Source organism: Borostomias antarcticus (genome assembly GCF_949987555.1).
Source record: "Borostomias antarcticus genome assembly, chromosome: 12".
Lineage (NCBI taxonomy): Eukaryota > Metazoa > Chordata > Actinopteri > Stomiiformes > Stomiidae > Borostomias > Borostomias antarcticus.
The window spans coordinates 21,076,567-21,104,242 of NC_140245.1; the positions used below are offsets into that span (position 1 = coordinate 21,076,567).

Here is a 27,676-nt window from a genome sequence, read left to right on the forward strand (position 1 = left end):
ACAGTTGAAGACTCATCTCTTCAGGCAGGCATTTGGCCATCTGTAGCTCAACTGCTGATTTTTTCTATGTTGTTGTGGTTTTTATGTTGTCAGTAGGAGCTGCCTGTATTTTATATGTGTATTTGTATTTTAAATGTATTCTGGATGTGTGATTTGTATTTTTATCTCCACTGTAAAGCACTCTGCACTCGTGCTGTGAAGAGTGTTATAGAAATAAAGTTTTACTTACTTTACTTACAAAAGCTGCTGTGTTAAAGGTGAATGATTGTAACAAGGCATAGCACACTTTTTTTTATTATCAAACTAAGAATTAACTGGGAAGTTGGTTTGGCATTTCAAAGGACTTACTGGATAGACTAGCTAGATCCACTTTATGGAGGGATGGACATACACAAGCAATTAGGCTCTGCCTAATGGCCTTTCCTTTCTATGCCTCACTGGCTGCATAACATCATTCATTTTTTAAGTCAAAGGGGGGCAAGATGTCGGACACGATGAGTCTTTCATGTGAGGTGCTTGTGGGAAAGGCCGGTGCTTGTGGAGAAGGCATAATCATTTTACTTCCCTCACAAGCATACAGGAATGTGTAGAATGAGAGTGTTTACATGTCAGAGGGGCGGCCTGCTCGCTAGCTGTCTCTGGGGGCAGCACCGAGAGCAACGGCCTCAGAGACGTTTTACTGAGTCAAGCTCAACTCAGGAAAATGTACTATATTCACACTTTATTTGTCTTAAGGGTGAATGGTGAGTGTGTTTAGATCCCAACTCCTGAACACGCACATAAATACTACAGAAATACTTCACAAATAATTTATGTGTCACATTTTACAACACACCAGAACTCATATTGGGTGACTGAAGCCTCTTCCTGGCGGAGGGCCTCTGTGAATTACAAATAGATTCTCTGGCAGCTTCTTCAATAGTTGAACATCCCACACTTGGACCTATAATTGAGAACTGTGGCTTGGATTCATTGATATATTGCATTAACAAGCAATTGATTTTCTTTGTTAACAATGTCACAGCAGCACGTGAAAAAGTAAATCGTTTGCAGGTTTCTGTAACATTACTTTTCCTTTTCTTTGCTTAGCGGGGTCACTGGCCTCTTTGACAGCATAAACCCACAGGACACTTACCTCAAAACAAATCATTTGACTCCAAGTTCCAACTTGGTCTGTGTGTCCAATAGCGGCACGTGTTTTGAGGGTACGGGGTCTCAACAAGCCTAAAGTCGCCTGTGTCTATCCCACCTGGACATCTAGAGCGGTCATAACTGCTGTGTCTATCCCACCTGGACACATAGGGTGGTCATAACTGCTGTGTCTATCCCACCTGGACATCTAGGGTGGTATTAACTGCTGTGCGTTGTCCAGCACACACAGTACCAGGATATGTCATTGGAGTACTATTGGAATTAAATCAACTTGGACACTTTTGGATTGACATTAAAGAAGTTTTCGTTGACTGCCCTTTCTGGACAGATAAGGGTTTCAGTAGAAGGAGGACGTGTTTTTGTGTGGGGAAACAGGTGAGTAAATTTCGCTCTAGTTGAACAAGTTAGGATAGATACTGTATATTTATTTAATAAAGGCTACATCTTTTCAATAATACTAAATTTCCCCCAAAGAGTCCGATCAAAAAACAACAATTAAACTTCCCTTTAAAATATTGTTTTTAGATTTCAGAAAACAAAAAGGATTGGGTTAATTTATTTCAAAACAAGAATGTCTTCTTTTTTCTTTTTCTTTTTTACTCCTCTAAATGTTTTCCAGCATCCAGGATGCCTGGGTCTGTGAAATTACGCAGTATTAAAAAGATTGGTCAGGAAAATAACGGCTACGAGCAATCAGATGAAGGTAACCTCATTTCAGATTCTATCAGAAATAAAACGATCCTCACAGTGATGATACATTTACAAAGACATTTGAATACCTATTTGCAATCCCTATATTACAGTGTCAAATGGTGCCTACATGTAAGTATCAAATTATTTTGGCCCAAGTATTTATCAGGAACATAAACCAAAATCACATTTGTGACATTTCAAACCCGGATCTTTCTCTTCCCTGCAGGACGATGGCGTCCCAAAAACAAGATGAAAAGTGAGTCCACAGTTATTCTCCTCAGACTGACCCCACGGTTACTGTACTCTCTGTAAAGGTCGACCTCCGTTTACTCCTCCTGTGATTACTGCAGGTCTCAGGGCAAGAAAGAGCAGCCGGCCATCAGGATTGGGTTCTTTCAACTGGTAGGGTATAACTCTCTTCTAGTACAGTACTGGTACAGTATAACTCTCTTCTGGTACAGTACTGGTACAGTATAACTCTCCTCTGGTACTGTATTGGTACAGTAAGACTCTCCTCTTGGACTGGTACAGTACAACTCTTCTCTTGGACTGGTACAGTATGACTCTTCTCTTGGACTGGTACAGTATGACTCTTCTCTTGGACTGGTACAGTATAACTCTTCTCTTGGACTGGTATAGTATCTCTTCTCCTGGACTGGTACAGTATAACTCTTCTCCTGGAATCTGTCTATAATGAAATCCCTGACGTCCCTGAATCTGACTTCCTCTGGTGATTTGTATTTCCTGTGTTTCAGTTTCCTTCTTCAGATTGATTGATTGATTGATTGATTGAACAGTTGAAATACTGTTAATGCTTTCCAGTTTTGGCAACAATACATCCATTAAAAACAGTAATTCAGAGGTGTGTGATGGATGTGGCAGGATTCCTCATCAAACACACTGTATAATTACACAGTGTGTGTGTGTGTGTGTCTGCCTCTGTGTGTGTGTGTGTGTGTGTGTGTTTGTGTGTGTGTGTATCTGCTTGTATGTATGTGTGTGTATCTGCTTCTATGTGTGGTGTGTGTGTATGTGTGTATCCGCCTAAATGTGTGTTGCGTCTCTGTGTGTTTGTGTGCGTGTGTGTGTGTGTGTTTGTGTGTGTGCGTGTGTGTGTGTGTGTGTGTGCGTGTGTATCTGCCTCTATGTGTGGTGTGTCTGTGTGTGTATGTCTGTGTGTATGTGTGTGTGTGTGTGTATGTGTGTGTGTGGGTGCGTGTTTGTGTGTGTGTCCATAGTTTCGCTTCGCCAGCTGTCGGGAGGTTCTGATGATGGCAGGGGGCAGTGTGTGTGCTGTGCTGCACGGCTCTGCCCAACCTCTCATGCTGCTGGTGTTCGGGATGCTGACCGACACCTTCATCGACTACGACATCGAGCTGACCGAGCTCGGCGACTCCAGGAAGGAGTGTGTGAACAACACCATCCAGTGGAGGCAGAACCACACCACCACGGAGCTCACAAACGACACCACAGTGGACTACATGAACCTGGCGACATGGGGCTCCGCGAACCAGTCGACATGGGGCTCCATGAACGAGTCGACATGGGGCTCCACGAACCAGTCAACTGTTCCGGTTCTGGAGGGGAGACCGTGTGGGTGAGTCCTCTAGGTTGCTACAAGAGTTACATTTATGGCATATTCTGGAATAAGGAATAATTGCAGTCATTATTATCATCATCACCAGCTCAGTGGCCGTGTGGCTAGAGTGTCTGCCCTGAGGTTAGGAGGTTGGGTGTTTGATCCCCGGCTGAGTCATACCAAAGACTATAGAAAATGGTACCCAATGCCTCCCTGCTTGGAACTCAGCATCAAGGGTTGGATTGGGGGTAAGTCCCTGCGACATACTAGCGTCATGTCCAGGGGGTGTACTTGTACATCAAGCTGCCTCCCGCTAAGGAATCAGGAGATGGGCCACTAGGATCAAGAACCATAGGTTCTCTAGGCTACTTACTTACTATCATCAGTGAGTAATTTTTTCGTCTTCATACTGTAGCATGTGATGGATAGGAAACACAAATGGTTTTGTGTATGATAAACCTTTAACAGAACTTCAGAAAGAGGTCTGTCAGTCTTTGCCTCTTGTCATCTCATGTACTACTTCTGTATTGCTCATCCTCAGGCTTCTGGATATTGAATATGAGATGACCAATTTTGCCTTGTACTATGTGGCCATTGGAGCAGCTGTTTTTCTTTTGGGATACTTTCAAGTAAGTCCAACAGACTCCTCCTACAAGAGGGTTTAAAAATAACTAGCAGCAATCAACATTGAAGCCCGTTTACACGGGGGACATGCCCATGTCAAGGGAGATTCTCTAGACTTCTAGCCTTCATCTGTGTCAGGAAAATCAGTCCTTGGTTACCATACGGAGTTCATGGCATTGACTGACCAATCCGATCGATCTAAATGGATGATCTTTGCTCTGATTGGCAGATCTCCCTGTGGGTGTCATCTGCAGCCAGACAGATCCAGATCATTAGGAACATGTACTTCAGTAAGGTGATGAGGATGGAGATTGGCTGGTTCGACTGCAACTCTGTGGGGGAATTAAACACTCGCATGTCTGAGTAAGTAAAGGAAAATGGATTGGATGTTCCCCCTCTTCAAGTTAGAACACAAGATATGCCTTTAAAGTTATACAATCTGCTATGTGTGGATCCCATTACAACTGTAAGGACGAAGACAAGGGGAGGACAAAAGCAATGCAAATAGCACATGATTTCGGTGATATACTGTAAATCTTGCTGTTACACATAAGAGTTTGAGGTTGTGTTCTGCTACGTCACAGTGACATCAACAAGATAAACGACGCCATCGCTGACCAGGTGAGCATCTTCATCCAGCGGTTCACCACGTTCGTGTGTGGTTTCCTCATGGGCTTCGTGAAAGGCTGGAAGCTGACCCTCGTCATCATCGCAGTCAGTCCGCTGATTGGTTTAGGGGCTGCTCTCATGGCTCTGGTAGGACGGCAATTTTGTACTGTATACCCATGCTTTCCCCTCTCCCCTCTCCTCCTCCCCTCTCCTCCCCTATCTGCCCCTCCCTTCTCCTCTCCCCTCCCCTCCCCTCTCCTCCTCTCCTCTCCTCTCCTCTCCTCTTCTCTTCTCTTCTCCTCTCCTCTCCTCTCCTCTCCTCTCCTCTCCTCTCCTCTCCTCTCCTCTCCTCTCCTCTCCTCTCCTCTCCTCCCCTTCCTGCCCCTCCCTTCTACTCTCCCCTCTCCTCCTCTCCTCTTCTCTTCTCTTCTCCTCTCCACTCATCTCCTCTCCTCCCCTTCCTGCCCCTCCCTTCTCCTCTCCTCCCCTCCCCTCCTCTCTTCTCCACCCCTCTCCACCCCATCCCATCCCTCCCTCCCTTCTCCTCTCCCCTCCCCTCCCTTCTCCTCTCCTCCCTCCTCTCCTCTCCTCCCCTTCCCTTCCCTTCCCTTCCCTTCCCTTCCCTTCCCTTCCCTTCCCTTCCCTTCCCTTCCCTTCCCTTCCCTTCCCTTCCCTTCCCTTCCCTTCCCTTCCCTTCCCTTCCCTTCCCTCCCTTCTCCTCTCCTCCCTCCTCTCCTTCCCTCTCCTGATCTCTCATCTCCTCCCATCCACTGTTGACTGAGAGTTAAGCCTGCCGATGCTCCCTCCCTGCTGTGAACCTGACTACCTCTGCTGTCTCTCCTGCTCTGCTGCTAGTTTGTGGCCAGGCTGACGGGCCAGGAGCTCCAGGCCTACGCCAAGGCTGGCGCCGTGGCAGACGAGGTCCTCTCCTCCATCAGGACCGTGGCCGCATTCGGAGGGGAGAAAAAGGAGGTGGACAGGTAACGTCTGACCAGGAGCCTGCTCCTAAAACCTAACTAAATATCATCTGAGGGAACCTGGGAAAGTGGCTGCCCTGGACCCTCTTTTCTGCTTTAAAATCAACTATATAAACGTTATATATGTAGCTGTTTTTTTCGACTTTTTTGTTGCGTTTGGATTTTATTTTGTTTCGCGTCATAGCTGCGTTTATTTCATGTCCCTGGTTCTATGTATGTGTGGGGCATATAACGTTATCCGCCGCTCAGTCATCTCGGGCCTGGTGGGGTAGTAATACTTCCCTTTGACCATTGACCCCTGACCCCGTCCCCCAGGTACGACAACAACCTGATCTCGGCCCAGCGCTGGGGGATCAGGAAGGGCCTCATCATGGGCTTCTTCACAGGTTACATGTGGTTTATCATTTTCCTGTGCTACGCCCTGGCCTTCTGGTACGGATCCACCCTGGTGATAGACAGCAAGGAGTACACCCCAGGAACCCTGCTGCAGGTGCGTAACACACTCCATGCAGCCTAGCATAGGGAATAGGTAGGCTAGCAATGTGATCGTCAAATGGAACAGATGTGCTGGACAATGTCATAAACGTAATAATGATAATAATAATTTGTTTCGGTACTCAAAAGACTTGTACAAAACACCTACTACGACTACTCACCATACTGTACTTGAACGGCATATCTCCAGACCCCATGCCATTTTCACTGCGCAGACCTGTGCTCAGCGTTGACTGTGTTGACGTCCGCACAGGTGTTCTTTGGGGTGCTGATAGCGGCCATGAACTTGGGGCAGGCGTCTTCCTGTCTGGAAGCTTTTGCTGGCGGGCGTGGAGCTGCCACCATCATCTTTGAGACTATTGAGAGGGTGGGAATCCTAACACCTCTTTACAGATGTTACACAGGCCTCTAGACCCATGTGGAACATTCGCCATCCCTTTACAGTACTTGTAGACAGCCTTTATAGAGGATCAGTAAACACTTTATCAATAACAGTGATTATTTATTTGGCTAAAGCACTAGATTATTCTCTTAGTCACTTAGAAATGAAAGGAGATACATTTATGAGTTCTGCGAGTAGTAGTACACTGGCTACTCTGTGTTAAATGCAATTATTGTAAGTCGCTTTGGATAAAAGCATCTGCCAAATGACTGTAATGTAACATGATATAATGTCTCTTCCTGACTAGGAGCCCGAGATCGACTGTTTCTCCGAGGCAGGGTACAAACTGGACAAAGTCAAAGGAGACATTGAGTTTCACAACGTCACCTTCCACTACCCATCCAGACCTGACGTCATGGTACTATGGATTCCTCTCATCCTCCTAGAACTGTAGCCCGAGATGGAGAAATATCACCTCCAGCTGCCATCGCTGCTCGATTATTCAGGAAGCAGCAGTATCACTTAGCGTAATCACTGCCCTTGACTTTGATGTCTTGCCTTCCCAGATTCTGGACCAGCTGAGTGTTGCTGTGAAGTCTGGGGATACGACGGCCTTCGTGGGGCCTAGCGGAGCTGGGAAGAGTACCGCCGTGCAGCTCCTCCAGCGCTTCTATGACCCCAAGGAGGGCATGGTGTGTGTGTGGTCCAACATGGACTATGCCATATGATAATACATACTTCTACCAGCATATTATAGCTGTTATATTATAAATCCAATGCTTTAAACATATACTAAAGCTTCAGTCTCTAAATGCTGTGCTCAACTAGAGACTTAAGACAGTCCAGATTTCATTGCTGAAAGTGAGTGGAAACAATTTTAGAGATTTAGAAAAAAAAAGCATTGCAGAACCAATACAACATCTTTAGGATGGTCCTTCCTGGGGCAGTGGCTCTGATTGGTAGCGTCGGTTTGTGGCACTGTTCTAGCAATGATTCTCAATGAAGATGTCTCCAGACTTTCGGAGGCAGAGATCTCCAGACTTTCGGAGGCGAAACTACTAAAGCTTATAAACCTTCCTTTGAATTCCATCTCAGGTGACCCTGGATGGCCATGACATCAGAGGCCTCAACATCCAATGGCTGCGCTCGCTCATCGGGATCGTGGAGCAGGAGCCTGTCCTATTCGCCACCACCATCGCTGAGAACATCAGCTACGGCCGACCCGGAGTCTCCATGGATGACATCATCACGGCAGCCAAGGAGGCCAATGCCTACAATTTCATCATGGACCTACCACAGGTTGGCTGAGGCTTCAACGCCAAGAGAGCCATTTTGCTCTTAAAGGGATAGTTCAGTTAAAATAAAGATTTTCATTACTTCTTCATGAGGTTAATACACCTGCACAGTTTTGTTTGCAGTACATGCATATCACAGACCATATGCCAAAGGTAGTTCACCAATACGATTTTAATCAACACTTGCTGTTGCGGATGTAGAAGTTTGATACGCTGGTGGGGGAGGGCGGAGGTCAGATGAGTGGTGGTCAGAAGCAGCGCATCGCCATCGCCCGGGCCCTGGTGAGGAACCCTCGTATCCTGCTGCTGGACATGGCCACCTCAGCCCTGGACAACGAGAGCGAAGCCGTGGTTCAGGAGGCTCTAGATAAGGTGAGCGTGACTGACCGGGGATCGAACCCAGGCCCTACTTACCGCCAAAGATCTTTGTGAACCCACTTAAAGGGGTAGCTTACTATTTTGGACCTTAGACCCTATTTGTGGTCTGTCCTGACACATAGAGACCATCATTTCACTGATTGTTCCAGTATTGAGCTGCAGTAGCTGTAGATTTTCATAAATGTGCTTTTCCGAGACGGGAAGCACAGGGTGTAATCTTACCAGTCTCAGTATGCTCTCCTGTGAAATGTATCACAATACGAAAATTTTTACATGTTTGGCATGACTTGGACATGAACATTCCCCTGGCACTTGTTTTCACTGCTCCCATGGAGGACTATGTGCAAGGCATGCCAAACACCTAAAAATATTCATATTGCGATACATTTCACTGGAGAGCATACTGAGACTGGTAAGATTACACACTGTGCTTCCCATCTCGGAAAAGAACATTTATTGCATTTTTTTCCAACACATTTACGTATGCCCCATTGACTTCCATTGTAGCCCAGTGAGAGCCTGCATAAAAACTGCAGCTAGCTCAATACTGGAACGATCAGTGAAATGATGGTCTCTACGTGTGAGGTTCATGGTAAACAGATGACAAATCTAAATGTCCAAAATAGTGAGCTACCCCTTTAAGTTTAAGTTAAAGTATTTACATTTCCAAACGGTGATTCCACTCATGCTAATAGCTACATATTTTATAAAGTGGTGCGTGCTCACGGATGCATTTCAAATCCATTTCAAAACTCCCTCTTTAAGGTCCGCATGGGTCGCACTACTATCTCCATAGCCCACCGCCTGTCCACCATAAAGAACGCTGATGTGATCGTGGGCTTTGAGCACGGCCGGGCCGTGGAGCGGGGCTCACACGAGGAGCTACTGGAGAGGAAGGGGGTGTACTTCACCCTGGTAACCCTCCAGACCCAAGGAGACAAGGCCCTCAACGAAAAGGCTCGCCAGAGTAGGCCTCAATGTTACTCAGAACTCACTCTCCGTTCGCAAATTTTATTAATTAAAAATATGTTTGGAGCAGTTATTTAACCCTGTGCTATCTGTCTTGTTGTATTCTCTCTAGACAAATACTGTTTAGTTGTTGGTTTTGTTGACTTTGCACATAATGACATTTTTTTTTTTTTTTTTTTTTAATTCATAAGCAACATGTATGAATGAAAGATCATTAAATGCATATTAAAAAGCAAGTAAAACACTCAGATGTAAAAGTAATTCAACTCTAGTCTTCTAAGCAAATGAGAGAAAGCGTGTATTTCAGCGTTAACCCTCCTCTGTTTACTGTATCAGTGGCAGACAGTGAGGAGGCCTGCCAGGGACCACAGAAGAAGAGTCTATCCAGAGCCGGGAGCTACCGCGCCAGTTTCAGGTACCGTGGTACTTCATCTCTCCTCAGCCACCCCTGTCCTCATTCACACCAGGGCGAATACTCTCGAACAGCGGTCCTCAACCACCAGGCTGTGACCAATTCACAACCGGTCTACATGGAAAGGATACTGTTTTTTTGCGAACTCCTAGAAGCGCAAATCATGCCCACAACGATGGGACTAATGAGTTTTCATAATAGCCACTCATCATTTCACAGCACAAACGCCCACTTGCTTAGCTGTGTGACCTACAGTAACGTAATCATTATGCCAAAATGACACCAAAAAGCATTAAACCACTGGCCTGGCTCCCATCCTCTCTCCCCGACTCCAAGTTCTCCTCATCATATTCCTCTTCTCATCATATTCCTCTTCTCATCATATTCCTCTCCTAGCAATCTTTTTATTGTAATACATCCATGCTGGCAATGCTTTTGCTACCTGTTCTGTCGCCACCCTATTCCGCTAAAATGTCTTTGGCCTGCTCACAATGTAGCCTAATCAAAACTCCCACACTTCTACACATTTTGTACATAAGAAATTATCTTGAAGGATGATTTTTTTAAAAACGTTTATTTCACCAGGGGAGCCCATTGAGACCAGGGTCTCATTTTCAATGGTACCCTGGATTACAAAGTGATTAAAAAAATCATACATTGAATACAAAATACATTAAAATACAAATACAAAATACATAAACATCATACACATTTATCAAATAAAAAGCAAAACATAATTACACATTAAACACAAAATAGATATAACTGATGAACTGCTAAAACATAACATTATTTAAAACATGAACCCTCTTCAACCTCAATTTCCTTCAACATGCTTTTAAAACTGCCCAAAGAGACCAAGAAGTCAAATTTTATCACATCGGAACACATCCCTCCTTCCACCCTCCTTCAAGAGAATGCCTAATGTACAAAACACAGAAGTTTCAGTAACACCCCCAGGTTACAGTAGCATCTCCATGTTTGTTTGACAGGTGCTGGAGTTGTACAAGCTTGCCACAATGTCTTCGTCAAAGACCTATGAGATCTGACAAAGACACCTAAAAACATGCTCACGGAATAGCAGTCTTCCTTTAGCCTCTTTGATCATTTCTAATCTGAACATACTGTATGATCCTAGACAAAAATATCCTGTCACATTAGATCAATTAATTCCCAAACAGGGGGACATATTGTAAGAGAATTTAAACTGGTTCCTGCTTAGTGAATGGCAATCAATACCCCTTTGGCATGTTGTGTCAGAGCTTTGACCTGTGGTGCCGGTGTGGGTCCTGGTGTTCTGACCTGGTGGTCATTTGCCTTTTGTGCAGAGCGTCTCTTCGCCAGAGGTCCCGTTCCCAGCTGTCCAACCTCATCCCAGAGGCCTCTTTACCCATTGCTGGAGAGTTGGGCCCCAGGGCCTATTCTGTTACCCAGAGTGACAAGAACATGGTCAGTGTGTGTGTGTGTGTGTGTGTGCACGCGTGTGTGTGTGTGTGTGCACACGCGCGTGTGTTTGCGTGTGCGTGTGTGTTTGTGTAAAGTAGGATAAGGGGTCATCAACCTCACGGTTACAAAGACCTACACCTGGGTGTTGCCCCTTTTCAGAGTAATGTGTTAAGATATAGATAAACAGTCGGGAGCCGATGTCCATGATGCTGATGGCACGTGGCTCTCTGTGTATTCTACTCTTCTCTCTCTGTGTGTGTGCGTGTGTGTGTGTGTGTGTGTTCAGAGTGCTGTAACAGAGGAGGAGGAGGAACATGTGGAGCCAGCCCCAGTGACCAGGATCCTGAAGTACAACGCCCCAGAGTGGCCCTACATGCTGTTCGGCAGCATCGGGGCAGCTGTCAACGGAGGAGTCAACCCTGTCTACTCCTTACTCTTTAGCCAGATCCTAGCGGTAAGGCGAACATGTGTGTGTGTGTGTGTGTGTGTGTGTGTGTGTGTGTATATATATGTCTGTGTGATAATAATTGAAATTAACTCACAATCGATGCTCTGTCGAAACAGAAGAAATAGGCTACATATGTATGTGTGTGTGTGTGTGGGTGGGTGGATGTGTGTGCGTGTGTGTGTGTGTGTGTGTGTGTGTGTGCGTGTGTGTGTGTGTGTGTGTATAGACATTCACCGTGGCAGATCCGGTTGCTCAGAGGAAGGAGATCAATGGCATCTGCACATTCTTTGTGGTCGTGGGACTGACGTCTTTCTTCACCCAGATGCTTCAAGTACACTACATTCTACAATACATTCTACACTAGACTCTACAGTACATTCTACAGTACATTCTACACACTACACTCTACACTACATTCTACACTACACTCTACAGTACATTCTACACTACATTCTACACTACACTCTACAGAACATTCTACAGTACATTCTACACTACATTGTCCACTACATTGTCCACCCTGTAGCTTTTGATGATGACGATGACGATGACGATGATGATGATGACGACGACAATGATGACAACAGCGACGACGATGGTGATGATCACTGACTGATCGATATGATGACGACAATGACGATGACGATGATGATGACGACGATGACGGTGATGATGACGACTATGAGGATGATGATGACGATGATGATGATGACGACGATGTGTGCGTGCGTCCATAGGGCTACGCCTTCTCCAAGTCCGGGGAGCTGCTGACAAGGAGGCTGAGGAGGATGGGCTTCCACGCCATGCTGGGCCAGGAGATCGGCTGGTTCGATGACCACAAGAACAGCCCCGGTGCTCTGACCACACGCTTGGCCACAGACGCCTCACAGGTCCAAGGGGTGAGCATGGACCACTTAGCCATACTAGCCCCCACTGCTTCTCCATTCTCTCTGACTGGTTGGCTATCTTAGCCTCATAAGACCATCCTGATCTAGCGAGCTCACATTCTGTTTCTCTCCGCAGCAGTCTGAACTTCAATCTTGAACGATTTCAGTGGGTGGGAGTACTTTCCTTGACAGACTAACTCCTTCAGCCAATCAGCATAACAAAACTTGTGTCAAATCCATTCGGAAGAATGGCGAAAATGTCTTTTCGTCCAAGAAACTCCATGCATACTCTTGTTCTTGTATTTAATTGTTATGGAATTACTATAATTATTTCTGCGATAACTTATGGCAGTTTATTCAACTAACATCATCATTACCGCTCGTTGTTTTGCGACGGGAAGCAATCCAGGGTTACGTTCTATTGGGCAGAACAGCAGTCAGAACACAGTCCCTGATTGGCCCGGTCAAAATGTAATCGGATAGAAATCGTTCAAGATGGGAGGCGGTCCAGACTGATCTGCGGAGCGAAGCTGAACGTGAGCTCGCGCGATCGGGATGGTTTCGCGAGGCTACGGCTATTGATCTGGTTGGCTAGCTACCTGTCTACACCACAGCTGACGTTCACCGCCCCTCCTCCGCAGGCCACGGGCTCCCAGATCGGTATGATCGTCAACTCCCTCACCAACATCGGCGTGGCCATCATCATCTCCTTCTACTTCAGCTGGAAGCTCAGCCTGGTCATCATGTGCTTCCTGCCCTTCCTGGCTCTCTCGGGGGGCTTCCAGGCCAAGATGCTGACGGGCTTCGCCAAGCAGGACAAGGAGGCCATGGAGGCCGCAGGGCAGGTAGGTTTCACACACGCACGCACGCACACACACACGTACACACACACATGTACACACACACTCACACACACAGATGTACGCACGCACACACACACACACGTGTACACACACACTCACACACTCACATGTATGCACGCATGCACACACACACACACACACACACACACACACAAAGAGACATGCCATTACACACACAAAGAGACAGGCCACACATGTACTGTATGCACACGCATGCACACACACACACACACACACACACACACACACACACACACACACACACACACACACACACACACACACACACACACAGACAGGCTGCTCAGTGGTCACTGGTTAAGACTTTGCCACAGATAAAAGCTACAGGACCATATCATTCAGTTCTGTTTTTCAGGAAAAAAAATGGTGCCTTTAATTCCTGTCTGGGTCTTAGATGGGCTTAGGTACATGGAAACAAAAGCAAGGCAAGGCAAGTTTATTTATATAGCACATTTCAGCCACAGGGCAATTCAAGGTGCTTTACATGAGACATTAAAAGCATTAAAACAAAATGCAAGACATGATAGACATTTAAAACAAAAAGCAGGACAAATAGAATACAGGAATAAAAGTTACAGTGCAGTTTACAGATAAACATAACTCCTCTTAGAAAGCAGTGGCAAAAAGAAAAGTATTCAGGCTTGTTTTGAAAGAACCAAGAGTTGCAGCAGACTTGCAGTTTTCTGGTTATGTGGAGAAGTTATGTGGGGCATAAAAACTGAACGCTGCTTCTCCATGTTTTGTTTCAACTCTGGGGGACAGAAAGCAGGTCTGTGCCAGACGACCTGAGGGGTCTGGATGGTTCATAGCGTATGAGCAGTTCAGAAATATATTTTGGCCCTAGACCATTCAGTGCTTGGTAAACCAACAGCCGTATTTTAAATGCAATTCTTTGACAGACAGGAAGCCAGTGTAAAGACCTTAGAACTGGTGTGATGTGACCCACTTTCTTAGTCTTAGCGAGGACTCGAGCCACACACAGACGAAAGGTTAAAGGACAGGTTGGGAGAATGTTGGGTTTGACGTCCAGACGTGCTGCTGACGCCTCCGACCGTGCTGCAGATCTCCGGGGAGGCCCTCAACAACATCCGCACCATCGCCGGCCTGGGCAAGGAGAGGAGCTTCGTCCAGTTGTACGAGGCCCAGCTGGAGCTGCCGTACAGGGCGGCCAAGAAGAAGGCCCACGTGTATGGCGCCTGCTACGGTTTCGCCCAGTGCGTGGTGTTCATGGCCAACTCCGCCTCCTACAGGTTCGGAGGCTACCTGGTGAGACACGAGGGCCTCCACTTCAGCCTGGTGTTCAGGTGAGAGTACCTCTGTGTTCAGGTGACAGTATCCCTGTGTGTGGTGTTGAGGTGAGAGTATCCCTGTGTGTGGTGTTCAGGTTAGAGTATCCCTGTGTGTGGTGTTCAGGTGAGATTACCTCTGTGTTCAGGTTAGAGTATCCCCGTGTGTGGTGTTCAGGTGAGAGTACCTCTGTGTGTGGTGTTCAGGTTAGAGTATCCCTGTGTGTGGTGTTCAGGTGAGATTACCTCTGTGTTCAGGTTAGAGTATCCCTGTGTGTGGTGTTCAGGTGAGATTACCTCTGTGTTCAGGTTAGAGTATCCCCGTGTGTGGTGTTCAGGTGAGAGTATTCCTGTGTGTGGTGTTCAGGTGAGAGTACCTCTGTGTGTGGTGTTCAGGTTAGAGTATCCCTGTGTGTGGTGTTCAGGTGAGAGCACCCCTGTGTGTGGTATTTAAATGAGAGTACCCCAGTGTGTGGTGTTCAGGTGAGAGTATCCCTGTGTGTGGTGTTTAGATGAGAGTACCTCTGTGTTATGGTACTGGCCGTACACCCCCTGCTCATGGCCTGGACCCTAACCCCTGGACTCCTGTTCCCGGCCTGGACCCTAACCCCTGGACTCTGAACTCCTGTTCCCGGCCTGGACCCTAACCCCTGGACTCTGAACTCCTGTTCCCGGCCTGGACCCTAACCCCTGGACTCCTGTTCCTCCTGAGCACCTCCCCTCCCAGTGACTGCCCCTGCACTCCCCCAGAGACATTTGTACACATTAATCACTTTGTCACCAGGTTTTGTTCTCCCTCCTTGTGTGTTTGGTCTTGTGTTCGTTGTCTTGTCTTCTATGTTGGTTTGTGTCCTCCCAGCCCCAGCTCTAGACACCTGTCCCACTTCACACCAGTCCCTCCCCACTCCCTATCCCTAGTTCTAGTCCCCTCAGTCCACCCCTTTAGTTCTCTGGTCCTCACTAGCTCCCCTTTCTGGTTTCCCCTAGTTTCCTGCCAGGTCCTTTTCCCAGTCCTTGTTCCCTTCCCTTGTGTCCTAGTTCCCTCTGTTCTTGTGTTGGTGTCTTGTTTGGGCAAACATCCAAGAATACCTCAATGTCCTTGTCTGGGTGATTGTCTGCACATGTGTCTCGTTACATGTAGGTCTTGTTGCACAACTGTACGTTGTTCCTTGATTCTTTTTAGACCACTGTACAACACTTTGGTCAACCACGGTTGTTTTAAAATGTGCTTTATCAGTAGAGTTTGATTTGACCGAAAAGTCCCCGGATTGTGTCATGCCTCTATTTGAATTGAAAAAACAATGACATCCCTTTGTTGCCCTATATCTCATGACTATTCTGGTATAATATTGTTCACCTCACTCAATCGGTGCTTCTGGTGACAGGCTGTTTTGTAGAGTGCTTGTCACAGTTGTGGCACTTTTCTCTACCAACTCCCAAAACTCGACAATTTTATTACAATAAAGGAAGTACACTCTCAAAACATTTTTATTACAGAATCTGCAGATAAATTACCCATTGTCCCCCTCAAAGTAGTCCCCCCCCCAGAGTTAATGCACTTCTGCATTCGCTTTTGCCACCAATGGAAGCACTTAGCAAAGTCCTCCCACCAATGAAAGCACTTAGCAAAGTCCTCCTCTTTGAGCCCCCTTAGTTCCCCACTCACGGTGGCTTTGATCTCTTCCACGGAGGTGGGTGGCAAAAGCGAATGCAGAAGTGCATTAACTCTGGGGGGGGGGGGGACGACGACTACTTTGAGGGCGACAATGTGTCATTTCTCTGCAGATTCTGTAATAAAAATGTTTTGAGATTGTACTTTCTTTTTTGTAATCACATTGTTGAGTTTTGGGAGTTGGTAGAGAAAAGTGCCAACTGTAACAAGCTACCCCTGCGACACTCTACAAAACAGCCTGTCACAAAGGCACCGATTGAGTGAGGTGAACAATATTATACCAGAATAGTCGTGAGATATAGGGCAACAAAGGGATGTCATTGTTTTTTCAATTCAAATAGAGGCATGAGCGTGGCTGACACAATCCGGGGACTTTTCGGTCGCACCTCGTATATGCCATCCTGTTTCCTTTGTTCTCTGTTGGTTCATTGTCAGTGTTAGTGTGTTGCTCCCCTGTGTTCCTCTGTTTATTGTTGCGTTTTTGCGCTGCCTGCCTGCTGTCTGCATTTTGGATCCCTACCTTCTCCACCCTCAAACCCTAACACTCCATGTGTCTGTTTATTTGTCTGTCTGCCTGGCTGTATGTCTGTCTGCCTGTCTTGGTCTCCCTACCTGCATGTCTGTCTGTCTGTCTTGGTCTCCCTACCTGCATGTCTGTCTGTCTGTCTTGGTCTCCCTACCTGCATGTCTGTCTGCCTGTCTTGGTCTCCCTACCTGCATGTCTGTCTGTCTGTTCATTTGCCCTGTACTGTACCTGCCTACACATGTTCACCTACCTGCTGGTCTGTTTGTCTTGGTGCCTCTACCTGCATGTCTGTCTGCCTGTCAGTCGGAGTTTGCTCATTCAAGCACATACTCGTGTCCTTGTCCCCCTGTGGGCTCCAGGGTGATCTCTGCCATCGTGACCAGTGGAACTGCCCTGGGCAGGGCCTCCTCATACACGCCAGACTACGCCAAGGCCAAGATCTCCGCCGCGCGCTTCTTCCAGCTGCTCGACCGCGTGCCCAGGATCAGCGTGTACAGCGACCAGGGAGAGAAGTGGGTAAGAGTTCTCCATGAATGATAAAACATTCTCTTTCACCACTTATTCTGGCTAGTTCTGATAGAACGCTGAATGCATTCCGGCTGAGTTTCCCTCAGAGAGACTTTTAGTCTCTGATTTTCATTTAACGTGTGCTGCTCTGCTTTTCTAAAAACAGCCCTGTTGAATTAATTTACCTTTGAGTCCTGCACCATATTCTTCAAGTATTTTTGAGAAGTGCACCCTACTACTACGTCTGTGTGATAAGTAATATAAAAACAATGTAAAACTGTATAATGTGTTTCCAAAACCATATGTGAACTCAGAAATCTCACCACAAATTACTGTAGAGCTACTAGTACTGTTCATGCACTGCCCTGCAGGCATCCGATTCCCCAGTGGTGACAGGCGTTGGAGAAGGTTTTTCACTCCGCTTCACTGTTTAATTAGATCACTACATGTTGAGTACGAGATGCAAGGCGCCATTAATTTACATCCAACCACCACCACTCTAACACACACACACACACACACACACACACACACGAACACATGCACACACACACGCACACGCACACACTCATCCTTCTTCTCAGTTACCTCTCTCTCATCCTCGCCTCAGGCTGACTTCAGAGGGGACCTAGAGTTCATGGACTGTAAGTTCACGTACCCGACCAGGCCGGACATCCAGGTTCTGAACGGGCTGAGCGTGTCGGTGAAGCCTGGCCAGACGCTGGCCTTCGTGGGCAGCAGTGGCTGTGGGAAGAGCACCAGCGTCCAGCTGTTGGAGAGGTTCTACGACCCGGACCACGGCAGAGTGGTGAGCTGGGTCTCGTCACACCAGGACTCTCTCTATCTCTCTCTCTCTCTCATACACGCACGCACACGCACGCACGCACACACACACACACACACACACACACACACACACACACACACACACACACACACACACACACTCACACACACACACTCACACACACACTAGCACAGTAGCTTTTGTGAAATTAAACAGGACTTGGGAACGGAACATTCTGTTAAAGGACAATGCTCGTTTTTGACAACCTGGACCTTATTTACGACATATTATAAGACGTTTGACTCACCGAGATCACTTTGGTGTAGTTCGGAGGCATGTAGAAGAAATTTAAAATCCAGCGCGAGCCAGTATATCCATGTAATGTCGGTGGTCGGGGCACTTAGAATGCAGTTTCTAAAAATCGATTTTCTGCCGCGAAATGGTTGTTTTCATCAATCTGTCTTCATGAATCGCTAGTTGTGCTTACATAGAGCATAATCCTGTAGTGGTTTTTCACATGCCTTTGTAATATGATCTTTAGAAATAGCTTCCTCGCACAGCGCGCAATTGTTGCTCCAGCACGCTGTGCGCATGTGTGCTGGAGCAAGTGAGGAAGCTATTTCGTTTCGAAAGACGTTTCTAAAGATCATATTACACTATTACTGGCTAGACACTGCTTCCCACAGCTCCACCCAAAGGCTACAGCTGGCAATTAGCTAACCCACTGAATATGGGATTCTAACAAAAGAAATAGCCTCCGGGGGAAATTCACTAGAAACTAGGAATTGTCTAGCTTACACGTAACATTAGCATGGTTATTTGAACATAAAACATATGCAATTGCTAAATTTATAGAAAAAGCTTGGGCTTAAAGAAAGATGCTATTGTACAGATGAGCCTTGGCCTGATATAAGATATAAGTTTGCTGTTAGAATACTGTAAGTGTCTGTAGAATGATAGTACTGTTTTCTGTTTATTATCATTGTACAGGAAGTGCTGAAATGGTAGGTTATAGTATCGGTGTCTTGTAATCCCGTGTGGGATGGGCCACGTGTGGCACGACACATAAAATAAACCATTCATTCATTCATTCATTCACACACACACACACACACACACACACACACACACACACACACACACACACACACACACACACACACTTTCCCTCTCTCTCTCTCTCTCTCTCTCTCTCTCTCACACACACACACACACACTCTCCCCCTCTCTCTCACACACATACACACGCACACACACGCACACATACACACACGCACACACATCATCAGCTCTCTGCTAGGCCAAATGGCTTACTAGACTTTTTCGATATGTGTATGTACTCTCAGCTCATTGATGGCCATGACTCCATGAGCGTCAACGTCCCCTTCCTGCGGTCCAAGATCGGCATCGTATCCCAGGAGCCCATTCTGTTTGACTGCAGCATCGGCGAGAACATCAAGTACGGCGACAACCTGAGGGAAGTCAGCATGAATGATGTCATCACCGCGGCCAAGAAAGCCCAGCTTCACGACTTTGTGATGTCACTACCTGAGGTAGGGCTAACCTTGTCCTGTTCAAACCCAGAACAGTCCAAAGTCCAGAGACTCCTTCCACCTCCAGAGGAGGAAATGCATAACATGCTATTAATGTCGTTCCTTTGAATTTGTGGCAAGCTGGGCTACGCTTTGTAACTATTCGCATTCTACAGTTCACGGACAGTTAAGGTTCTCGTTTCTGCCCGCCCCAGAAATACGACACCAATGTGGGATCCCAGGGTTCTCAGCTGTCCCGTGGACAGAAGCAGAGAATCGCCATTGCTAGGGCTATCATACGTGACCCCAAGATACTGCTGCTGGACGAGGCCACCTCTGCCCTGGACACAGAGAGTGAGAAGGTGCGTCTCCTTCTGGGGCTCCGTCTCCTCAAGTATCTATCTATGTGCACCATGGTGCGGCTGTGGCTCAGGAGGTAGAGCAGGTCGTCCAATGATCGTCAGGTCAGCGGTTCGAATCCCGGCTCCTCCTCTCCACATGTCGAGGTCTCCTTGCGCAAGACACTGAACCTCAAATTGCTCCCAATGAGCAGGCTAGCACCTTGAATTGTAGCTGTCGGCATTGGTGTGAGAATGGATGTGTGTGAATGGAAGAATTAGCGGCCATTATAAAGTGCTTTGGATAAAAGTGCTATATAAGTGCAGTCCATTTACCATTTATACATAGTCTTTACTGCTCATCTTCTCAAAACGCATTGGAAGAGCAGAGACAGAATCAATTTCTCTGCCACATTCTAAGTAATGGTAATAATTTCACTGCATTTGGGGTGGTAGAGTGAAGTGTAGCATCCCAGTAAGATAAAGAACAGTGCAAGACGCTCTTGAGATTCAACCCTGGTCTCCATAACTACCACCCCAGGAGTCATAATCACTCACATTAAAGGTTCAGAGAAAGAGTGTGCTCTTTGCAGAAGACGTTGAAGGCCCTATGAGGAGTTTCAGAAAGCGGAATCAATGAATGCATGAATCAATTTTTCCGCATCTGTTTAATTTATAAATGGTCGTACTTTAGCTATGTTACTAAGGTGGAACATTTCGATTTTTGACATCTTATTAATATGGGACTTGGAGAAGCTTAGATCTGAATCTAGGATAACACCAAGACTTCCTCATAACGTAACCTCATGTTTAATCCAGGATGTCAGTTTCCCCAGATTTTTAAACAGCATTTCTCTTTGCTTTAGGGCTGATCAGTAGGATTTCAGTTTTGTCCTTGTTTAGCCGTAAGAAGTTATTGCTCATCCATTTATTTATTGCTAGAAGACAGGTAGTAATGGAGTTTTAAGATGCAGCATCATTTGGTTCAGCAGAGATGTACAGTTAGTTATGGAAACATACATCATGCTCTCTAATGATATCCCTGATGTCTATTCAATGCTTTACTCGTCTGCCACAATAATGTAATGTATTTTAATTGAAATATCTTCATTTGGGGGCTTTACTTAGCAAAAATAATATATATGTGATTAATTACATCATTTAATTAATAATGTAATTAATTAGATTACTTTTTTAATTGATTGACAGCTATAAAAATTACTATAATTGAATTGTAATGTCTGTGTGTGTATGTATGTATGTATGTATGTATGTGTGTGTGTATGTGTGTGTCTGTGTGTGTATGTATGTGTGTATGTTTGTGTGTGTGTGTGTGTATGTATATGTGTGTGTGTGTGTGTGTGTGTGTGTGTATGTGTGTGTGTGTGTGTGTGTGTGTGTGTGTGTGTGTGTGTGCTTTACAGACGGTGCAGGAGGCCCTGGATAAAGCCAGGGAAGGCCGCACCTGCATTGTCATCGCCCACCGTCTCTCCACCATCCAGAACTCTGACATCATTGCCGTCATGTCCCGGGGCTACGTGATTGAGAAGGGGCCGCACAACCAGCTCATGGCCCTCAAGGGGGCCTATTACAAACTTGTTACCACCGGGGCACCAATTAGCTAACTGCTCAGAAGAAAAAACTACAGGAAATGCTATTTCAGCTCATCACACCTGTTCACTCTGTATTTATTTTTGCAGCAGGTGGACTGTCAAATACTAAAGAGGTGTGAGTGTTGAGGATCTGGTGGAAGAGCAAAGTAATACTGTGGTTTTATGTTGATATCAACTTAACAATATTTCATGTATATATTCAGTATTCCAGTGAGGAATACTTAGTTGAATGTAACTGTTGACTGAATGTTGCCAAGGGGTAATTTCAGTATGTAACAATTATTTCATAATTGTTTTGTGTCTTGAATTGACTGTGAACTAACTAAACAATAGTTTATTTACGCTGTGAATTATTTTCATTATTGAACTGTGTCAAAAAATTGAGGTAATCCCAATTCCAAATTCTTGGAGTTTATGCTGATAAACCCTATAGCTTGTATGCTGATGAACTCTATAGCTATGCTGATAAACCCTATAGCAATGCTGATAACCCCTATAGCTATGCTGATAAACCCTATAGCTATGCTGATAAACCCTATAGCTATGCTGATAAACCCTATAGCTATGCTGATAAACCCTATAGCTATGGTGATAAACCCTATAGCTATGCTGATAAACCCTATAGCTATGCTGATAAACCCTATAGCTATGGTGATAAACCCTATAGCTATGGTGATAAACCCTATAGCTATGCTGATAAACCCTATAGCTATGCTGATAAACCCTATAGCTATGGTAATAACCCTGTGTGCCTCAGATGGGGAAGTAGAGTGAGACACCTAAGGGAACTAGAATCCGGGCGGGCGTGGTTTAGTGCTAGCAGTACTAAAGTATTGGCAGTGTGATTTTAATATTCTTAGTGTGATTTTTGGAATCTTGTATTTACTATGTGCAACTAATCATTCTATTAAACCCCTTAAAACATTTTTAAAACCTTTTCTGTCAAATCGGTTTTATCTTTTACCTTTTCTGTAACACCTTTTTTTTTTTTTTACCTTTTACCTTTTAACCTTAATCAAAGTAGGGAAGGGCCAGTTGAGGGCGATGGTTGTGGAACAGCAGAACAGCAGGTTGTGAAACAAGGAACAGCTTCCTGTGACTGGTGACTCGTACTCAGCAAGTGCTATGATGATCTTGTAATAATCTTGTGATTGACTGATGAATATGCATTAGTAAATATGAGTGTATAGTTGGCATAATTTGTATGGTTGACATTGTGATAAATACTACAGTATGTAATAATTTGTGTTGGGAGGAGGGAGTATGCGAACAAGAGTATCAAAGAAATGGAGAATAAGGGATAAGAGACCAAATGACTTTACTGCTTAGATCCAAAACTCTGTTCGCTATCAGGACAAGATTTATCCAGCTTTCCTACTCTGAATCAACGGTCCGCAGCAGAAGACAAAGACAGTGCTGGGTCTTAGAATCCTTAAAGCTAATATTTGTGATTTTAAACATTTACTACAATGGGTATGTTAGCTACAATATGTTAGTGACATCATATTGTGCAGTAAGGATTTTGTGTACCGTTTATCATGATGATACGTTTCTCTAAATAACCAATGTTACATGTAGGCTATTCTTGTGATGTTCCTTCAATAAACTGAATAAGCTCCATTAAGAGTGTACTTTGCCTGCTTAGCCATTTCTAATCAGCAATATAAAAACCTGCTCTGCTAATCAGCCTATTATAAAAACAATTCACTTACTCTGCAAGCTTTCAAAAGGGACTCACTTAGTAGGCCTAATATCATTCAGTAGGCCTAATATCACTAAATATTTTGCTGTGTATGTAGGACTTTCACCCGTCCTAGGACCAAAGGAAGGCTACTATCTCCCGTGACCACAGTAAAGGAGGGAGAAATAAAACGTTTTCCTGAATCAAAGCAGGGGCCTCATTTATCAAAGAGCGTGTAAATTCAGGTGTAAAAGAGGGCGTACGACGAAAACGCGTAAAATGCGAAATGTCGCGTACGACGAGAATATTTACACGCTTTTCGGATCTATCAAAAATGTCGTACACGCTGCTGCGCCAATTCCTCCACGAAAAATCCGACGGTGGCGTAGAAGAGAGCGGACGCGCACGCACCCCGTGTTCCGCCACGCCCAAATCCAACCATATATGGTCAAAACTAGGACAGCGAACAACGTGGATACCCCGGAAGGAACCGACATAATATAGCGTGGAGCATAGGAAAGACAAATACGTTTATAGAAAAACGCGGAAAGAAGAGAAACTTTTCGGAGACGGAGGTGCATGTGCTTGTTGGTGAGGTCCACGCGAGGAAAGAAAATCATCTTCGGAAGGTAAGCTATTTGTACGAGACTACATTTGTCTGATTGCTCCTACAGTTAAGGTAGCCTACTGTATGTTTCGTGCATCCTGTATGTGGCGTAGGCTACACGGACATGCTGTATTATGTGGCTGTGAGGAAAGCAAACATTCCACACATTCTGTGGTAGGCTATGATTGATTTAGGACCAAAAACAGGGAACGATAACACAGATGACCACTTCATAATGTTAGACCACATTAAACATTTTCCCGTCTGGGAAATTAAGACTCTCATCTAAATCACCCGGTAAATCACACTTAAGCATTTATTTGGCTGCCAACAGAAAAACATATCAATTGAATATGGCTACACAATGAAATGTTTAATGCATAATCAAGTTAACAGACAAACTCAAAGAAAATGACTGAAATTGTTTCTCCAGACTCTGACGTGGGGTGGGACTCAGAGGAGGGGGAGTCTGCAGTGGTCCTTGACCTGACGGTCGTGCCCCCGCCGGTTGCAGCCTCTACATCCAGCGCCACGACCTCCAGTGCCTCCACCTCCAGCGCGCCGGCCTCCACCTCCAGTGCCATCTCCAGCGCCTCCGTCTCCGTCTCCACCGCCCACGCCTCCACCTCCGGCTGCCAGCGTCCCTGCCTCAAGGGTCCCTGAGGGCTGGGCTTCCTCTCAGACGCTGTGCTGGAGGCTCATGACCCTAGAGGCCCAGAGGGACATGGCAGAAGGGATTGGGGCAGTTGTGGGGCAGTTGTGCAGCAGTTGGTGGAGGTCACCACACTACACCACCAGAGCCAACAGGACATCCTCACTGCACTTCATTCCCTCACACATGCTGTCACGGACCTCACACTGTCACTCACTACCACACTCACGGACCTCACACAGTCACTCACTACCACACTCAAGGACCTCACACAGTCACTCACTACCACACTCACGGACCTCACACATTCACTCACAAACGCACTCACACACCTCACACAGTCACCCACCAACAGACAATAAAATGGTAGAAATGTGAACCTTACTTGTTTGTGTCTTCATAGCTGGCGCATGACCTCAGTGTGGGCCCTTTGGCCCCGCTGGTAAACCTCATGACGGGGAGGGGGCTGAGGGCTTGGGTCCTCATTTAGTGGTGGGGTCTTGACTGGTTCTCATTCTTATCAGCTTTGAATATACATCTTGGCAAACATAACAGAATGATGTACAAGGAGGGGACAGATACCTAGTGAAAGTACTATTGGTTGCTAGTAAAAAGACAATAATGAGGGCTTGGTATAAGGTGGAACCCCCAACCAAGGAGCAGTGGTGGGTGTTGTGGAGGAGATTTATGAGATTTATTTATGCATTGAGGATGCAGGAAGGAAAGTTTGAAGGGAGATGGGAAAAATGGATGGATTATAGAAGGAAGTGTGATGATACCACTAATATTAAAATTGTCATATTTGAGTAAGAAAATAAAGCTGCATGGATGGAAGTACCCATAAGCTGTTATTGTAAGTTTTTATGTTTTATTGTATTGTCGTTGTATGGATGGAAAATGCTAATAAAGATTAAAGTAAAAAAGACAAAGAACATGTATCTTGGCTATGCACACACCAACAAGACAGCCGTCACGCGCAGCGCCTGCCTCCAGTCTAGCCCCTACCCTGCTGTGCGCCAGGGTGAATGAGTCATGCGTGGAGCCAGGCCACCGTGCCACTACACTTGTGATGAGCATGTCGGCGTCACATATGATTTGGGTATTTATAGTGTGCACATTTTTGCGATTCACATAGACGTATTCATTCACTGATGGTGCCCTTATGTGGGTGCAGTCGCCATCGCCGTCACCTCTTTGGAGTTCTATCTCGGCCAGTAGGCCGAGTAGCGCCGGATTCATTTAGGCTCGCATTACGCACAGGAGGACTGTCATTTATATGCTTACCAAACAGCAAACAGGTTCACATGATCACATATTAATGACAATCTAATTGGTCAATTATTGCCGTTTGATGGAGTGCCTGCATTAGGTGTGTGACATATAGTGCGGAAAGGTTTGGGACAGCGCATAGGTTCAGTTTGGGGAACAAATCCATATCGGACCATTAATGAGCCGGTTAGAGGACACGTCTAATCTTGCATTGCGATATATGTTGGTGCTGAATTGGGCTATTAGCCTACATGATTGTGCGTTCATGAACTGTCGCTCTTATTCTCTCCATCAAACATTGTAATTCACCGACGCACCACCTGCGTCGCCAGTTCCCCCTGTGTTCAAAAAGGGTGTAGAAAACCGTGTAAATCGGTACGGCTACTTGAGAGGTGTCCTACAAAAGCGCGTAGAAAGGCGACTAAATTTTCGCCCTTTCGGCTTGATAGATCGCGCTGTGGGGGGGGAAAATGGCGTACGCCTGAAATCGCGGAAAATACCGTGTAAAAGAAGGCGTACCTCAATGATAAATGAGGCCCCAGGCTGTGTCTGGATCAGATGAAAGCCAGGCGACTTTATTTGTATTCACTGGATCAGGGATTGACTCCAAAGCAAGACCTTAGCAGCTAACTTGACTATCATGGGTGTTTGATAGTGAGAGAAAAGTCCATCAGGCAGTGGTAATGTGTGGTCACGCCGCACTAACCTTTGGGGAGTCTGGAGACTTAAGCCCTACACGCACTGGAAGAGTCTGACGCTAGCGTTTTGAAGTACACCAATTGTTTTAAATGGCCGATCACGCACCAAAAACATTTTGAGGCAAGTCAAACTGCCTTGACGCTTCTACTCCGAACTTGTCTACATTTTGGAGCGTAAAATGGGGACAAATCAATCTAAATTAAATCAGCTCCCTATCAAAGCTGACGCCTGCAGTGCGCCATAGGAGCATCAAATGAAGCGCTTCCAAGACACAGTTGAATACGTATTCGGGTGAAGGAATCTAATCTCTTCTGCTCTCCACTGCCTTTCCAACCACAGAGAGGACGATGTTTGACTTTGTGTCATGTTGCATCGATACAATATTGATTGATAGCCCCCTGCTTAATCAAATGTGCTGTAAACAAGTGTTGGAGAGGTGCACAGCACAGGAATACCCTAAATGTTAGTGCCAGCTGCAGAAGGCTGTTTGACTCTGAGCCAATCTGTAGTTTACTGCCACTAATCCCTTACACCTGCCTACATGCATTTATGCTACCCACGGATTAAAATGATACTGAGCAGGGTAGCATTTCTTAAATTCTGTCTGTCCCCTAGTCTAAATTATTTGGAAGAAAGGGAAGGATATCTCATCTCGTTTATCTCAAAACTCTATTTGTCTGGTCTCATAATAGGATTCATGTCATTGGGGGCCAAGCAGCGAAGCTGCGTAGGCCACCATTATGTTTCTACCTTTTCTTATTTTTTCTTCTTTATTTATTATTATTCTGCCACTGGAGTATATGGCAGCCCATAGAACCGTATGGTAGAAAGTTATTAAATTTGGCACACTAATTCGGGACAGTCCCATGACCCCTCTCACCAAGTCCCATGTCCTCAGCTCGAACACTCTAGCGTCACCAATGTGTCAAAGTTGGCAATGCATTTATGCACGCAACTTTTGACCCGCAAGTCCAATTTTCAAAATCAAGGTGCCATATGATTCCTTGGCTCAAGCCGAGTTAAACGAACCCCCTATTATGTCATGCATACCATATTGGATTGTCTGCCATTTTTGATTTTGTGAAAAACACTTAAAATGCTACTCTTCCTACAGATTTTCACCAGTCTGCAAAAAACTTAATACACATAATCTGTAGACCAATGTCTACAAAGGATTGCTTTGAATTGGTGATATTACAATGCGTTCGCTTGTGACAGCCAATTTAATTTAAAGCCGCCAAACAGGAAGTTGGGGCATATCGCAGAAATGCTTTAAT

The 27,676-nt window shown here is 45.7% G+C and overlaps 1 protein-coding gene across 3 annotated transcripts; it reads left to right on the forward strand.

The window, feature by feature from the left end:
- Positions 1 to 1,235: 1,235 nt before the first annotated feature.
- Positions 1,236 to 23,111, forward strand: LOC311316169 (bile salt export pump-like). Of its 3 annotated transcripts, XM_084446969.1 has the most exons (29): positions 1,239 to 1,527; positions 1,772 to 1,855; positions 1,956 to 1,974; positions 2,072 to 2,101; positions 2,196 to 2,247; positions 3,084 to 3,442; positions 3,966 to 4,053; positions 4,278 to 4,411; positions 4,633 to 4,804; positions 5,513 to 5,637; positions 5,950 to 6,124; positions 6,383 to 6,496; positions 6,819 to 6,929; positions 7,078 to 7,203; positions 7,607 to 7,810; positions 8,008 to 8,178; positions 8,950 to 9,151; positions 9,490 to 9,568; positions 10,894 to 11,014; positions 11,298 to 11,465; positions 11,686 to 11,790; positions 12,197 to 12,358; positions 12,988 to 13,191; positions 14,293 to 14,534; positions 17,074 to 17,230; positions 17,832 to 18,029; positions 19,355 to 19,561; positions 19,756 to 19,902; positions 21,303 to 23,111. In XM_084446969.1, the coding sequence occupies exons 2-29, from the start codon at positions 1,780 to 1,782 to the stop codon at positions 21,501 to 21,503; spliced, it is 4,149 nt and encodes a 1,382-aa protein (XP_084303095.1). In that variant the 5' UTR covers positions 1,239 to 1,527; positions 1,772 to 1,779; the 3' UTR covers positions 21,504 to 23,111. The 3 variants fall into 3 exon arrangements, with proteins under 3 accessions (XP_084303097.1, XP_084303095.1, XP_084303096.1); XM_084446971.1 differs by lacking the exons at positions 19,355 to 19,561; positions 19,756 to 19,902; positions 21,303 to 23,111 and having other exon boundaries at positions 1,236 to 1,527; positions 17,074 to 17,226; positions 17,832 to 17,998; XM_084446970.1 differs by lacking the exons at positions 1,239 to 1,527; positions 1,772 to 1,855; positions 1,956 to 1,974 and having other exon boundaries at positions 2,083 to 2,101; positions 2,203 to 2,247.
- Positions 23,112 to 27,676: the final 4,565 nt, after the last annotated feature.